The sequence below is a fragment of the Tetrao urogallus genome (genome assembly GCF_951394365.1).
Source record: "Tetrao urogallus genome assembly, chromosome: 6".
NCBI classification, from domain to species: Eukaryota; Metazoa; Chordata; class Aves; order Galliformes; family Phasianidae; genus Tetrao; species Tetrao urogallus.
Window position 1 is genome coordinate 26,920,383 of NC_136819.1, and position 17,470 is coordinate 26,937,852.

General features: G+C 39.8%; 1 protein-coding gene across 5 annotated transcripts in view; it reads right to left on the reverse strand.

Annotated features, from left to right (window-relative positions):
* Positions 1-17,470, reverse strand: part of RGS6 (regulator of G protein signaling 6) — a gene marked incomplete at both ends in the record, with an annotated part of 219,635 nt that overhangs the window by 68,096 nt on the left and 134,069 nt on the right. For all 5 annotated transcript variants that reach the window (XM_079537342.1, XM_079537341.1, XM_079537345.1 and 2 more), the window contains one exon: positions 16,861-16,960. In XM_079537342.1, coding sequence (XP_079393468.1) covers positions 16,861-16,960 — 100 coding nt within the window. The remainder of the gene's footprint in view (positions 1-16,860; positions 16,961-17,470) is intronic.

Here is a 17,470-nt window from a genome sequence, read left to right on the forward strand (position 1 = left end):
GCTCGGATTAGCAGTAGCTTACGCTGCACATGTACAGGTGAGTGCAGATAACAGTGGAAAGCACAGAGCTGAAGTCCCTTACTTAGGAAACGTATAATTCACAGTCACACCCCTCCACCATTGATATTTCTTCCTCCCTTGCAGTCAGAAGAGTAAAAAAGTAAAGTGAAAGCAGTGAGAGGACATGCATGGAAAAACCAGTCACGAGGAATAACAGCTTAGGTGTTGAGAAAGTAAGTATACAAAAACTGAGTTACTTTTGCCAAACCCAAATGATCCCAATACTACTGTGAATGTGAACATACCTTCCAGTGAAGCCTAGCAGAGTCCTGTGCACGTATCAGAATGGAGAGAGTGGCCTCAGTTTTAAGAGCACATGAACTTAATTTTCTCTGCCTTCAGGATCAGCAACTTATGCAAAACTACCTTGAGGGATTCTGTGCCAACATGTGAGCCACTCATTATTCATCTGTCATTAGGGACAGTAATTCAACAAACCTGCTTGCTGAATGATAGTGCTGCATCCTCTGAATCACGCATCACATGGTTTTCTTGTGTAACAATTACTTTTCCACAATAAGCTCCAAAGCTGGCAATACCTTCATTCCATTCTCAGCCACTACACTGAATGAGCTTCCACAAGAGTTCCTTTCTTCTGCTTTACACAGGAACTTCATTAAAGTGGTGCCCCAAGCAGAAAGGATAAGCTAGCATCCTATCCCCCCAAACTACTTGCAGACATGCTACTTAAGGTATGTCTTCAAAGTTTTCTCAAAGCAAAGCCCTGAAAATGTAAGTCAGAAATATAAAAGATGTCAAAGTCCTTCTCTGCTACTCATTGTATCTGGACATTTTTCACCTAGTGCACTGGAGCTTGGCATCAGGCACATTCAAGCTTTAGTTTTGGAACGTAGCCGTGCTTGACTTTGGAAAGATCATACGTGATAGTTGTGTGGGTCAGTTATGCTGAAAAAAATGATGGGAGTAGTGATCAAAACAGGAGTTGATCGTTGCTTCTGAAAGACGTAAGAGTTGCCTACCCATTCAAATTTGAAAACACAGAGAGGCACATCACATACGTAGATACGATAAACAGAAATTAGGATAAACTGCAATACAGCACAACAAGCTATTGACTCAAGCATCTCACACACCAGTAACACTTCCCTTCAACATACTTTTCCATTATCAAATATGGCAAAGCCACAACCAGCATCTCAAGCTTTCCTCTCCTGTATCCCATAAAAACCTTTCTTCAAATTACACCTACAAAACTACAGGATGTGCACCCAGCCAAATGACTGTGTTTCTACCAGAGATGCTTTTGATACTGTTATTTTAATTCTCTTTATTATCTTACTACACAGGAGTAGAAATAGGTCAAAGCGTAAGAAGGAAAGGTCATACCTTCATAATAGAGTTACTCTTTTTTTTTTCTCCTTTTCTTTTTTGGAGTCTTTAACATAGCAAAACTTGGCATCAGAAGTCTATTACACAGAGGAAGTCCACTTTCTGAAGATACATGTAATGAACGTATTCCCTTGGCTCTTGTACAGGTGGAAGCCGCAGTAGGTTCCCACCTCCATTTGCTAATTCTATATCTCACACTTCTGGGGCTTACAAAATGGGGTTAGGAAGTTGGCAGTTTCCAGTCTGTTGGCATGATCCTGTTACCTACTCCGTAGCACCAGAGTTGCCTAGTTAGCCCAGTGAATGCTTTGACCCATCACCACATCAGGCTATCCAGGTATTACAGAAAAAAACCCCAAACCAATTATCTGTAAACAGAGACCAGTCTGACCACTAATGAATTTCTCCCTGAGAAGAACAAGAACTCCATATAAAATCACAGCACATTCTAGCAAAAGCAGTAATTAATGGGGCTTAATTACTTCATTAATAATAAAATGATGCTAAAAAGTTTATTTACAGTGACAATAAATAGATGTATTTTTAATTACCTTATTTTCATCCTTTCTGCAAAAAGGATTATCAGTGGCTATCAGGAATGAATATAAATTTATTATATTCATTTACATAAACATCCAAGCCCAACATACTTATAATGTGTAATCCAAACTCAGCTGGTTTACTTTTCTTTTTTCCCCCATTGAGATCTTTTCAATGTTATCATCGGTTTATTAAATGCACATTTTTGCCTTAAATCTATTTTGGAGTAATTGTATGCATTACGCTAGTTTAGATTGCTCTCTTTTATGAAATTAAATCATTGGGTGACTGTATGCTGGCTGTAATTGCCATTCTAAAGTAATAATTCTGAAATCAAAACAACACACCTCCTTGCTTACTTCTCCTTTTCTTCTCCAAAGCTGTTTGCATCCCTTTGCCTCCACAAAGGCAAAAGACAGGGGCATGTCCCTCTGATTACTGCTGGGCCATATATAATAACCACTCATGCCTTTGAGAATTTCCCCCAAATAGATTTGTGGTGTAAATAACATCAACACAACAAAATGGTGTCCTATATGCAATCTTTACATACTTCTAAAAGATGACACTTGAGACATTTTTCAGTAATGTCAAAGTTACTTAGTTTCTTAGACATACAGGCTCCTAGGAATTTATGTCCTATTGACTTCCTAAAACACAAGTAGTACCATAGTAGTTAAAGCCATTTTGTAACATCAGATTTACTTTTTCAAAGACACCTCGGGTATCACCCAGCCTAGCCACATAGATACTGGAGGAGCTTGCCCTTGGTAACAAGCACTCACCTTTTTCTTCAGTTGGCATACAGTCCAGGCTAAGTTACATAATTCATCAGGTTATCTCTTTTCCCATTACATTTTAGGGGGTCAGCATTTTGTTAAACAGATGAACACCCCTGGGAAAACCTGGCTCACTTTTCTCCAATTATACTTTCACAGGTTATTGAACATTTTTAAAAAAACATACTCAAACACATTTTAGTACATTACAGTAAAATAAACAGCAATAACTCACATCAGCCTTATAGCAAAGCAAAGCTTTGCTCTAAAATAAATAATGATATATCAAAATTCTTATTTAAGGGTAAGTGGATAATCTCTTGCAAAATCTAATGCAAAATTAAATGAACAAAGCACTCAGTAAGTCACACATTTTAGATCCTAGTGGACATTTTTTCTGTACACTGCAGGCATATCTATAACTCCGAGTTTAAGTCTAAAAAACAGCTCACAAGTGTTGCATCAAATTGCACATTCAGCACAATTCCAATCAAGCATAGAAGTGTAAAACATTTTGTGACTTAAGCACATCCCAGAGATGAAGAGAGAAAATTGGGATGACGAAGAGCGGCAAACAAGGTAAGTACAGCAGAATGGGTCAAGCGTGTCTAGGTAAGATTGGGATGAGGTAGGGAAAAGCCTAATTAGGGGAAAAGATGAAGTCTTCATGTATATCACACTAGGGGTGAGGTATTCTTACAGCTGGACATAATCGGCACAGGTTCCTCCTAAGAGGAGATGCTGGCTCTCCATAGTACTAGAAGTACTCCAGATAAGACAACAGGTTCTCAGCCAGCCTCTCCACCTTCAGTGAAGTAGCTGAGATGGCTACTTGTCCATCACTTACTATAATAGTAAGGTTAGAAGCAAAGGACTACTTAAATACTTGCATGTTTACCTGGATGTTCTTTTAGTTGAGCTAAGAGACTTACCTCAGAACATCTTTTGTATGCATACTTCTCATTAGGTGAGACAATTCCCCTCAGAACCTGCAGGTTACAAGGAAAAAGGCAGAAGCAGGAGGGACTGGACACAACTGAGAAGGATGTAACCTTATCTTCTGTCCCTCCTAGCATCTGCAGAGAGCTTGCAAAGGTATCTTCACCACAATGATTTCAAGGGTGGCCACATGTATGGTTGTGTACAGCAGCCTGCCTTCATCTGAAGCAAAGCTTTTAAAAAACTACTACTTTTAGAAAACTAGTCTCCCAATACCAGCAGAGGTCCTGCAATTCCTCTGTCTTGTAACTGACCTACAGAAACTCAGAACAGAGTGCTTATTCCCTAAACAAACACAGTGCAGCTCCTGGAGAGACTCCAAAGCCACTTCAGCAAGCTCTCCCAAAATATAGTACCATATATCATCATCACTACTGCAGACCTACGTGGCAGTTATAGTTATTTGTAGGCAGTAGGTTGTGTATTATTCTGTGCCTCCATAACATGACATTATATCGCTGTCTTCAACTTCAAAAGTTTAATAATAAAACAGGTTTTTTTGACAAGATAAAATGTATCTGCCACTCATTTAATATGCAACTCTGTATAAGTTTTCATTAGAGCTAGGACAGTGGAATTGAATAGCATCTCAAGAGGTAAGACTTGCTATACAATATGAAAAAACACAATGAATGATACACTGTGCTTGTGCTCCCTCCTTCAGCAGAGAGGCAGAGTTAGGCTTGGAGCCTCAGTCATGCTGATCAGCCACTATCAGTCAGTGAAGCGACACAGCTGAAGAGCAGATGCTGCTGCTTTACTTTAATTTGATAAAACCAGCAAGGTGGCTCAACAGTCCAATGTAGACATGATGCAAAATGACTGCAGGTTTTACCTTTCACTGCAGGAAACATATTGATGTCTCTCTGTCAGCATCCCCTGCTAAGAAATGTCCTACCCCCCCCCTCCCCCAACCCCCCTCTACAGTGCAAACTTCCAGGTCCATATTAATGATCCACTGCTACTCTGAGGCAGCCTGAAGTGAAAATATGTGATGACTGGTGACCATAACAATCAAGATGTGATGGCTTTTCAATCTCTCCTTATACCCCCCACGGTCCTGTTCTTACATACTCTCTTGCCACATGCATCTGCTCTGATCCCTGAGAAATGTAGACTATTTTCATACTCCTACATTCTTCCATATCACTAGGACTGCTTAGGACTGAATTTGGTACAAGTGTCCTCTGAGAAGCCCAGAGGTCACAGGTTCTGATTAACAGGTACTGCTTCCCACAGCCTCTTCTTTACACAGATGGCAGCAACAACCTTTTCTAAGCACAAGATTAATCCTAATCACAGATCTACTTTGAAATGGTTCAAGGCAATGCACGAACTGGAGAAGGCAGCTCCAAGCCACTCTGCACATTTGCTGCCTTTTATCCAAGATCCATTCTTCCCTACTCCATTTAGCTCCTGTAGATGTGGTAACAGAGACAGTGACTACCTACATTTGGATGGCTATAAGGAGTACACTCTTGCATCCACACTGAGTAAAGAAGCAGTCTCGTATCTAGGTCTCCAGGTTCACCTACAGTACAGCCTCCAACACCAAGCCACTTACTCCATTCTTCACCTCTTGTGTGAATGGGTATAATAAAACCTCAGAAGTGTGCTGATAACCTGCAAAGTTTAGCAACATCCAGAGACAGAAGGTCCCAGTATAAGACTACAGATAACCAGAAAGCTATCTTTAGAGGATCTCTTTTGGCAAGCATGGGCCATAACAGAGCAAGTTCTACTTCTGTGACAATAGTCACAGACATACAAAACCTTCAGCCTGACACAGCACAATGAAAATTTCTTTCTTAGCCTAGTGCTTTGCAACCTGACAGGACTATTCCGGAGCTCATGCTATTTGCTATTATAGTGTTGGTAATATTCTGATTCATGTAACGTAATTCTCTATTTCAGAAAATGCTCCATGTCCAGAGACCATTTTGAAGAAAACTCAAGCAATTCACCCTTGAATCTATCCAAACTGGTAACAAATCCTTTGCAGAAGAGAAGTAATGAGGGGGAATTTAATCTTGACATTTCTGGATTAAACAGTTGAAATGCAAAGACTAGAGGAATCGATGGCACAAGAGACAGCTGTTTTCAGAGCTGCAGTAAATTGACAGAGTCTAGACGTTATGAATGAGAGCTTGTCACAGCAGAGGTGGGAATCCAAATTTTAATGATTCAATTACGGAATGCTGTGACTGGTGGAAAACATTGAGCTATTTCTGTCTCCCTATCCCTGCAACTGCCCTCGTACCGCTGTGGGCGTAATTACATAAGACAAGCAATCCTTTAATGGAAGGTGGAATTATTTAAGGAAAACAGCTGGCAAATTTAGAACCAAGTAGGAGCAGAGAAACGTCAGTGCTGAACTGAGAGTGTGTCAAACGTGACCCAGATACCTAATTAGAAGTTATACTCAAATCTAACTTGTACAGGGCTCAAGAAACAGGCTGACTGAAGACAGTACGGAGTGCAAGAGGTGCATTCTTGTGCTTTACTGCCCTGCTTATACCAGGTACCATCCTGACCACTCCACTTTTCCACAGCTTTAACTTCACAGTGCTAACAGATCTGTCAGGAAAGTGGCAGAAGAGAAGGACCATGCAAAACGCCTCACCTGCGAGTTCTCAGGGAGAGACTGAGCAGTTAGAGGGCAGCTGGAGGAAATGGGGGCTGCAGCTCTATGCCTGTCCCCCAGCCTTCCCTGAGCACCTGATCACTGAGACTAAGTGGTCAGAGGCAAGCTGAACCCTTGCTGTTGGCCACAGGAGCACTTCTGTCTTAAGCACTCCTGCCTGACGGGACAACACCTTTCCAGAGATCACCTCAAGGAAGAAAAAGGGAATGTGGAAGAATCTGCAAAGTTCAAATGCGACTCCCTCTTGAGTTTATTATGTTCACATGGAACAAGCTGCTGTAGCTGAGTCCCAACCCACCAAAGGGATTAACAGTATAAGAAAATGTAACATTAATTAAGAGTAGCTCCATGATAGCTATCTATAATAAGGCAAAATATTATGTTCTATTAAGAACAGCTGTTCTTAAAACTCAGCACTTTGCAAAAAGAAAGCTTGGGCTTTACTTCTTTTAGTTTTCCCGTTATGTTATTCTTCACAAGGGCAGGGAAATTTGTTATTTTGTGTTTTTAAATAGAAGTGCTCCAGTGCAGAGGGATACATTCAGGAGCATGCCTGCTCAGCTGATCCTGTACAAAATCATGTGAACCTACAAAGGTCCTCATGAAAGAATGAGATAGGACAGCTTATACATGTTAATGGGAAAGAACAGTCTTCCAAGAAGGACGGCGATGTAGTGATGTGCTCCTGAAGGACCACCACAAGCTGTCAGCCTACATGCTGCTGAACGATGGAGGGATGAAGGTCTCCCCACCTTCTCTGCTGCTCACCATCAGGCCTGCTTCTCCCAGGAACATGTCCTGCACTTACTGGTCAAAACTTGCAACGACACGACAAACCTTGCACTTACAACAACAAAACTTGCGAGTGCCTTTACGTCTGCATTATGTATTTCTGGGCACAACTGCCATGTCTAAACTGATCACTGTCAGCTCCCAGTAGGCACAGAGTGCCTGGACACATCACCAAGCTGTTGTAGCAAAGCAAGTTTTTACAAACAATAAGCTGGCAAGTTCACTTTGAAATTATTGTTCTTATTTTCATTTTCATGTTGTATTGTTTTTTTTATCTCACAGGCATATCACTTTCAAGTACATCTTAGAGCATATCAAGAAAGCAAGACAGTGGTTTGTATCAAGTCCCTGATGCCCTTTGGATGTCTAAAACCAACACTTCTTACCTAAAGGAAAAAAATCCATAATATAATATCCATATAGCAATGATGCAAATGATGAATAAATGATATTCCAAAGCAAAACTAGAAATAACACTTACATTTAGTTCTGACTATTTTTTCTGCTTCTCATTAATATGCTGTTTTCTAATTTGTTGTTTCCAGCAACCAGTCTTGAATAGCCTAGCAATTGAAATTACATTAGAATACAATAAGCCTTTTTTCTCTATGATCTCTATTGCAGTTCCCTCACCAGTCACAGTGTCTCAGGTAGGAGAGCATTACATAAATCATTAGACATATAGCAAATACCTTATTTATGAAATAGTGGTTCTCAGTCAATATAACCTATTTGGGAAAGAGTCATGATATTTACTGAATACTTAGGGGAAAAGTAAATCATTTAAAAAAAAAAAATCAGAAATGATTCAAGTGGATTCACAAATAATTTTGGCATTACCCAGCAAAAAAAATCAATATTCTTAGTTAAATAAATTAGTAAATAAACGGTGAACAGGGGATACAATTTTATCTACAATAAAAATAGGACCACAAACAACATTCCTATGCAATGCAACACGCACACAAAACAAACAACCAAGAAAAAGTGATGATAGAACAAAATCTCCCATTGCTACAGACAGACATTATTTTTTTTTTTAAGAATCCACGTTACAGTATGCTTTAAGTGTCATAATTAGCATTTCATGTGAACAAACTTCTCAAAGTTTCTTGACTGTTTTATATTCATTTCTGGGCAAGATTTAACATAGTACCTTTCTGGTCATATAACTGATGTATCTTCATGGAAATAATTCTTATTGTACAAATGACATTGTAATGGAGGAGAACCTTAAGATTCTCTTCTTGCAAAGCAAGCAGCCATCAAACAGGAATTAACTGAATGAGGACTTAATTGCTTAGTTCTATTTCTCTGCAGGACCAAAATATAATTTTCTTCTCTGCATGTGGTAGTGAATCATACATCAAAAATATCCAAGCTCATCAATTCACACCACACTCAAAACAAATCCATTGGAAGCCAGCATGCAATCTGAGAGATTTATTCACACAGGGGGAAAAAATTGTTAAAGTAACTGCATAAAGGTGTGTGAGGGAAAAAAATAAGGTTGGTTATTTATGACAAACATATGTGAAAAAACTGAAAGCTTTAATTTTTTATTTTTTTTTTTTAATTTACCATTTCTGTTGGAAATTTGAAAAGCCAGATAGCAAAATCATTAAGGTTGGAAAAGACCTCAAAGTTCACGTGGTTCAACCATCCATCTACCATCAATATTGGCCACTAAACTATGTCCCTAAGTGTCATATCTACAAGATTCTTGAACGCCTCAAGGGACAGTGACTCAATCACCTCCCTGGGCAGCCTGTTCCAGTGCCCAAGCACTCTTTCTGAACAGAAATTCTTCTGAATACCCAACCTGAACCTCCCCTGGCACAACCTGAGGCTGCTACCTCTCATCCTCTTCCTGTTATCTAGAAAAAAGGCCAAACTGCCAAACCCCACCTTATCATAGCCTCCTTTCAGGTATTTGTAGACAGCAGTAAGGTCTCCCCTGAGCCCCCTGTTCTCCAAACTGAACAATCCCAGTTCCCTCAGCAGCACCCAATAAGGCTCGTGCTCCAGACCCTTCACAGCTTCAACATCCTTCTCTGGACATGCTCCAGGGCCTCAGTGTCTTTCCTGTAGTGAGGGACCCCAAACTGAACACAGATCTGCAGCATTCCCAGGTACAATGCAATGCAAATAAGAAACAGACCAAAGAATTCTAGAACAGGCAAAAAACAAAACAAGTTATCAACTATTCAGGGTCTCCACAGAAACCTGGTAACAGTTTCTCCACACTAGGCACTCCTGAACCCTTCAGCTGTGATGTCCAGACACAAGTGGTCTAGGACTTTATACAGCTCCTCAGTCCCAGTGGGAGCAAAGATGCTCTGCTGCGCATCTGATACTCAACAGCCCACAGGAGGGTTAGAGGCAATGCGGAAACAAGGAGGGAGGTGTGAAAAAAGATAACAAAAGTGTGTTGGTGGATCACACAATTCTCAAGTTGCCATGAGTTGAAGACAGGAGAGGTGAAGCACTGCAGATGGAGTGCAGTCTGTCCAACACTTGCATACAAAAATCAAAGACACGTGGTACTCGTAATTAACCTGATCTTTTGCTGCGTCATTCACATCTGAAAACAAACTTTTTGTAACAACGCTGTGCTTTTGAAGATAGCAAAATTAATGTAAAAATGCATTAATCATTCATTCCTATGAATTTCTACAGGCGTTAAAATATTGTTGACTTTTCTTTTTAATGCTTTATTCATTAGCCACGATATTCCATCAGTTAAATGCCATGTTTCTGAATAAAACTGCAGTCAGGAACAAGAACACTCTTAATATGTAATATTTTTCTTATTGTGGCTGAGTTACCAATACATCTAAATACTGGATTTCAGCAGGTAACTTAACATCACATCTGTCTCAATCTACTCTAGCTTTTAGTCTCTTTTGAAAGGCCTCACTGAAGACAATTCCCCCCAAAAATGTTAACCATTTTTAATAGATCTGCTTTGTTTCAGGCTCATAGCTTCTACATGATGTCTTCAAGCCCACTGATTTTTATGCTCCTATTCTTCAGCAAGATAAATTCTACTTTTGTTCTGTTCTAACTTTGGCCCAAGTGGCTGGAACATTTTCTTGTTTTTATTTTCTCTTTTGACATCATCTCTAGCAACTAGGAAGAGCAGACAAGCCACCACAGAAGGTAGAATCTGGACCATATGGTGATTTTTCATTGTATTTTTATTTGCTACAGGAATATCCACAGCATGATTATTTAGTCTTCTGTTCCATCATACTTTAACTTGATGAAAGCAAATTTCCAATTCCAGCAAGAGCAAATTGGACCAGGAAGCTTCACATGATGCACAAAAGAGCTTTCTGTGGAGCCAAACAACCCTGACAAGAAGGGAAAACTGACTGAGACACACACGAGTGGCATCAGGAGCCTGCTCTGAAAACAGTCCACTCCTTCCTCTCAAAGCTCAGAGCGGTTGTGAAGTCACACATCCTGCAGTATTTGAGCTGGACTTGTGCTGCACAGGCAGGCAGGACCACAACCACAGGACTCAAAATGTTCCATCCCAGCTACATTTGAGCCGGGAAAGCACTACACACACAGAGTGGTTTGTGATAATGGGGTGAGGCTGCAGGAACTGAAGTGAAGCATGGCTGCAGCAGAGGGCAGTGATACACAAATGCTGGCATTCACCATTCTGCACAGCACAAATAACACAGAAGCTTATCCTTAGTTATTTCTAGCATGCAGCTCATGCACTCTTAGGTTTATTTTTTATGTAAAATCATATGCTTGTTGTGAGTATGTGAGCATATACATGCACACTGTATGGTCTCATGCAAATGCTGACATCCTTAATGCTCACTTTTAAAAATATTAATTCTGGTTGCTTTCTCTCATTTCTTTGACAATCGTATCTTATTCAATTAGTCTGTTCTCCTCCTTATCTCCTCAACGTTAAATCCTTTAAAATTTTGCTTCTCAAGGCACTGACTTACATCTTAACAATAGGCAAAGAATTATGACACTTTAGAGAACAGATTTCAATCTTTTCCTCCCCAGTTCCTCTCCTCCTTTGAAAGGCAGAGAACTGGATGCTCTTGAAAAGGAAAATGGAAGGAGGGAGCTGCAGATGAAAACAGCGTAACTCTTCAGCTCCTTAACTGGGTTAATTTGTTCTCCTGGCATGGGAATACAGAGCTTAAGAGAAAGCTACAGACAAAATTGCAGCACACATGCTTCTCATATAGTAGCTGATGTATCTAAGCCATGCAGTTCACAGCAGCTTTGAAATACTAGATTAAAAGATATAACAACGTTCTTATTGAGGGAAGGACGGATAACATTTCCTTTGGGTGCTATTTGAAGAATAGATGTGTAAGAGAAGGAAATGTAAGTTGTGACAAAGAAGCTCAGCCTTCACCTGAATTAGTTTAAATGCAACCTGCTCAGAGCAATTACTTTCTAGTGGGAAACAAATGGAGTTATATACTCAACCAGTGTTTCCATCCTACCCCATTAGGCATCCTCATAGTTACACAGCACCATATCATTCCTGTGCATGTGTACATAAATATATATTAGTTTTCACTCAAGTGTTTGTTCTTTGTATTATTAACAAGCTGGTAAACAATCCTAAATTACTTCAGATAGTAAGTTTTAGGAAAGGTTTTTTCTTATCTTGTGTTTTCTTTAAGTGAGCTCATTCCTGTTCAGCAAAAGATTGCACTTGGTTTAGATTTGGGACCATCTACACCTACTAACTTTGTTTGAAACAGAGCCAGTACTGCATTTTAAGTCCTCTGTTTCTCAGAGAGCAAAACTGCATGAAGAAAGTCAAAATTTAAAAAAAAAAAAAAAAAAAAAGAAAAAAAAAGACTGATTGACTTGGACTAAAATCTCTGAATCGCACAGTCATTTTGATGTTTCAGACACTCGAGTGGCTGTCAGATGCTGTGGCTATCCCAAATCCAGGGATGTGTATTTTAGATCTAAAATGCCATTGCCAAAATGCTCAGCCCGACCTGCAATCAGGGCCAATCCTACAGCTAAAATCCTATGGTCGGGCAATGTAAGTTTCTCAACATACAGCCCTGGGGAAACCAATTTGCAGCCAGCTTTGGAGCCTTTTGATCACAGTGAAAGCAGTTTCTGTGAAAAACCAAGGCAGGCTCTAATTCTAAAATAAAAGCATTAAGAAAATAAACATTGCAGCAAAGCTTAGCAGCCAGCTCACTTGGCCTTTCTAGGTGATGGGTGCTGCTGCTTGTTGGCATTGCCAGTCCTGGTCCTGCTCCCCTCACCACCAACTTCTTGCTTTGTACAGTTCCTCTGAACCAGGAGCTTTCAAATCCTGAAGACAAGGAACCTGCTCTTTACCTTTGCACCTCTGGCTACAAGATGCATTTGAGCACCCCCAAAGGGAAAATGCTACAAATACCACCAGATTGGCTCCTGAGGAGCTCACCTCAAAAGATGCGTATGAAATCTGCTATACCATAGCTGCCCTGAACTATACCATTGGGGAACTCTATCAGTAATAAGCCCTCTCTCTTTTCCAAGATGATGAGATTTACTTGCTCCAGCCAAACGCATTTTCTTTGAGCAGATGACATTCTGAAATGCTCTGGGACAACTCTATGTGCATTTGCCAAGATGCATGCTGGCTTCTTCAGACAGAGACACATGGCAGTTTAAACTTTGTATATATCATGAGCTTTGAAAAACAACAGGCCATCTGGCTGTATTCAATACTAATGGCACTTACTGCTCAGAGAGGTCTGGAACTTGGTATAAAAGACATGGCAGGTCAAGAATGAAATGCATTGGCAGAACTGTGTGCATGAAACTTGCGAGTCAATTACCCCAAGCTAGTACAGACATCACCCATCAATGTGTTCCAAGCCACACAGGTAGATATGAGAACACAGCAAGGACACGAGCAAGCACTGGGGGTAAGGGTTAGGAACAGTGCACAAGTGGGGTGACAACAAGGGGACTGCTACTGGAAGGAGTTCTCTCTCCTGTGAGGACAGGACTGCTTAAAGTAGATAAGTAATGGGACAGGATGAATTATCAAAGCTTCTTGTAATGGGGGTGTAGAAAACTGGTAGACAGCACATCTCTGTAGGGTTCTAACAGCAAAGACACTGGTACACAGGATCAGATGGGGAAACACGGAATGAGATTGGGAATGAAGGGAAGATAGGGAAGTATGAAGGAGTCTGAATCAGTGTGAGAAGAAAGTACAGGTGTTACGTGCACTGACCTAAGAGAAGACTAGTTTTCTAGTTTTAAGATGTGAAAGCGTGGATATCAAAAATAGTAGAAAGCCAGCTTTGTAGTTGGATATCATAATGAGATATTCTTATACCAATCTAGGACAACAGAGAATTGCTAATCCATTTGCAGAAACAAATCATTATTGAAGAAATGGTTTCCTCATTAAAAGAGAAATGTAAACATCTATTTATTGCAGTAACTGTCATGATGGACATTGGCTGATGTATGACAGCCCTTCTCAATACTTGTCTTTAGTCAGCTTTTGCTTCCATTTGTCCATTGTGCCAGCATCATATTCTAAACTTACCAGAGAATCTGTTGAATACATGCACAGATGCTACACTGTCTAGTAACATCTTTCTTTCATTCTCCTTCTGCAGTTTGCCCATAAAAGTGAAGATTAAGCTATGATAACAGTCCTCCTTTGACTGACCTACTTTGAGTCAAAAGCCAAGGAAGAGGATACACAAATCTATTTCTAATGCAGATTAAAACTTGCCTTTGGCACAGCATCCACATGCAGACTCATCACACATTCAAAAAAGGTTTTTTCTTCCTTTTCCCAGTCTCCTGTTGTCTAGTGAGAACCATTAATGATAACTCCCCAATGTTTTCTCCTTATGTTATAGAATTCTTCATTCATAACTTAAGCATCCAGACATGAAAGCGAAACAGAGATGAGTGGTTCCTTCCTTGGGATTCGAACTTTAAATCAAACACCCACTTTTCTGTACTATAAACAGAGCTGCATGTTTAGAGCACAAGGCAGTGCTGTAAAATCTTAAAGAAAAAGAAGAATTTCTTCTGTGAGAAGATTTTACAATAGAGGTGTCAAGCAAAAATAAAGCACTGTTAATAACAGTAACTGTGAACCTGCCAAGTCAGTCATATTTTAACATCACTGTTCTTCTTTTCAGGAAGAAGAATAGTGTGCAAAAATGCCAGTCTGAAAATTAAGTTCTTCCTAAGAGGACAGCTGTAAAGATACATCCAAAGCTTTTTGTAGTTATCTTGTGTTCATGAAATTGAAGAAATTAGAAAAGCACTAACTCTGAGTAACTTAAGATCATAAGAATAATTCAGGTTGCAAGGATTCACAAGAGATCACCTAGTCCAGCCTCCACTTAACACAAGTGGAATGCCAAGTTAGGTCAGACTGCTCATTTCAGCTGTGCTCAGGGATTCCTGAATAGTTCCAAAACATTCTGGTTCCACAGTCTCTCTCCTGGCTACTACTTGGCTGCTCTAACCACAAAAAGCTTTCTCCCTATATTTAGTTGGAATTTCTATTCATGCAACTTGTGTACACTGTCTTTTGTGCTTCCACTACATGTCTCTGACGTTATCTTCTCAATAAGCTCACATTCCTTTTAGCTCTGCCTCCTTCAGACTGAACAAAAACCAACTTCTGCTCAGATATGTGCTCTTGCCTCCTTTCACACATCAAGTGCCCCAGCACTTGACACTATTTGACTATCTATTAAGAACACAAAAAAATCATATACAAGTAGGTGTAGACAACTAAAGAGAAAAATATGAAATGGAGAGAAGATTTTGGGCTCTTAGCTGATCCATTATTCAACCATACTTTTCAAACGTGGAGGCCTCAAGCAGTCCACAGTGCATCATAATGCACCCGTCTTCAAATCACCCAAAGGGAGTGTTACTGAGCTTGTTCCACTTCAAATTTGAGAGTTTGTTGTGAGCTTTAGAGAAAGACTTTGTTCTTATTTTCACCCTTCTATTATTCCCCATCTATTGAGAACAGCCATTTCAGGGTGATGCAGCTGCTGTTTTAGAGGAACAGAGTGCAAGTAGGCACCTTCCATCATGCCAGGGAGCTGCCAACCTCAGTGCTACTTAAGGATAATCAGTTTAAAGACGACAACTTGATGACTAGATCAACTGCTTAATCAATGTTATGAATACTATCAGGAATACCAGAAACCTATTTCAGTTGAGTAAATCTCAGGACATCCAGCTTGTGTATTGTAGACTACCACCTTACCACAGTTTTCACATCTCATTATAGACTTATGTTTATTTCACACAATAATCCAAAGTCACTTTAACTGCCAGTGACTTTGAATTCAATATTCTGGAATCAATTTCAGACAGAAGAGCTTGTTGCTCAGTAAGAAGGGATTAACTGGACCAAACCTTATTTAAATAAAAACTTCAGTTTCCACATTCCCTGCCTATGTGCCAGAGCTCTGCAGATTTATATCCCATTCCTGTAGCTTAAGTCAGACATTATTTTCCTGATACAAGGATATTAAACCACACTCTTAAATGAATCATCACAACCTCAAATTCTGCTCAATCCAACATTTTTCACAGTAAGGATATTTCTGAAGTGCTTTAGCTCAGTTATATTCCACTGCAGGGAACCATCTTTGCAGCAACTTGACACTAGTTGCATTACCAGTATTCCTGTTGACTAGAAATACTATCTTATTATTTTACAACAGTCTAAAGTCTCCAAGACCAAGAAGCGTCCATGTGAGCTGCCAGTTTTTGTCCCCAGTTATCTGCACATATGCAATAATACACTTTTGCATTTTTAGTAATTATTTCAACTTTACTGGAGTGAAGATGTCACTGAAGGCACAGAGATTGAAGTTCTCCACATTTTCAGAAAACAGAGTTGAAACTTCGCTAAACTGACCAATCAGTGTGTGTATCTGATTTGAGTCAGAAAACAACTCCACAGGACTAAAAGTTGCGTTTACTTTACAACATAATGAGATCATAAGTTAAGGTGTAGTTGGGATCAGATACTGGGCAACAGTCTAGTGTTGGAGAGGGGAAATGGCACTTCTGCCTCACTGTAATGAGTACTTCCCTAGTGTTATCAAAAGCACGTACCAGAATCACAAGTACAATCCCTCCAAGCAGTTTACATCACATCACCCTGAATAAATGTATAAAATGAGAGTAAAGTTCATTGTTGCAACAGCAACTGTTCTGTCTAGAAATATGGGTAGGAACATTTTTGTAGTGACAGTCAGTTCCTGCACTATTCACACCTCACACCTTTGCACGTATTTAATAAGAAGGTAAAGGTGCATAAAACATCTCTTTTTTCTACACATAATAGAATTCTGACAAAAGTATTTGGGTATAAGCAAAGCTTCAACATTCTTTCCTGAATTCTTCCTTAAAACCTTCCTACTCCCATCATATTGAAAGATTGCGTGACAGGCACCGAAGCATGTAACATGCTTTTAAATATAACTCACTATAAGGAAATAGAAATGCTTTCTTACTTAAACAGTTAATCAATTTAGGTTCAGTACTTCACCTCTAACAGCAAAGTGCAAACATTAAGCAGCAATGGGCAGTGTTTTTCTAGTATTCCTTCTTTTTGCATCTTTGTTGGCCTACAGCCAGGTAGCACCAGCTCACCCTCTCTTCTGTTCTAAGCAGGGTCCTTACCGGTAACGACACTGGGGATTTTAGACAGAAAGCTCTTGACAGTTCGGATGGGGACTCCACCAGTTTTGTCATCCTGCATTCTTGTAATGATGTCTTCAATCTGTCAAAAGGAAGAAAAGACTCAGTGGCTTACGCAAAACAGCGAATGTTATGCCTGTGTAATTTGACTGCTTTGAAGCCCTACTGATAGGACGTGGATCAAATATGTACACGTTATTATACAAATACAGACCGAGAGAAAGGGTCAACAACTCTCAAATTTAAAATCTGAGATAAAGACCAGCTTGAAAGATGGTAATATGAATGCACTGATAATCCTATTGCAGTCATTCTTTTTTGCTGATCAGTGGTGATAGAGACAGAATGCTGTGAATTTAGTTAAATAATATATGTAGGAATATACACAATCACTTCACAGGAACATACACAGTCCATCATACACAGGAAGGTGTACAAAATCTCCATAAGTCAATTAAGGAATCTAAGAGGGCTGCTCTGAAAGTAATGCCTGTTATTTTATTATGTTGGCCCAGGATAGAGCAGATGGTGGTGGTACGGCAGTAGAAGTTGAACCTTCCCACCAATATCCATTATATTTTGTCACTGTGTT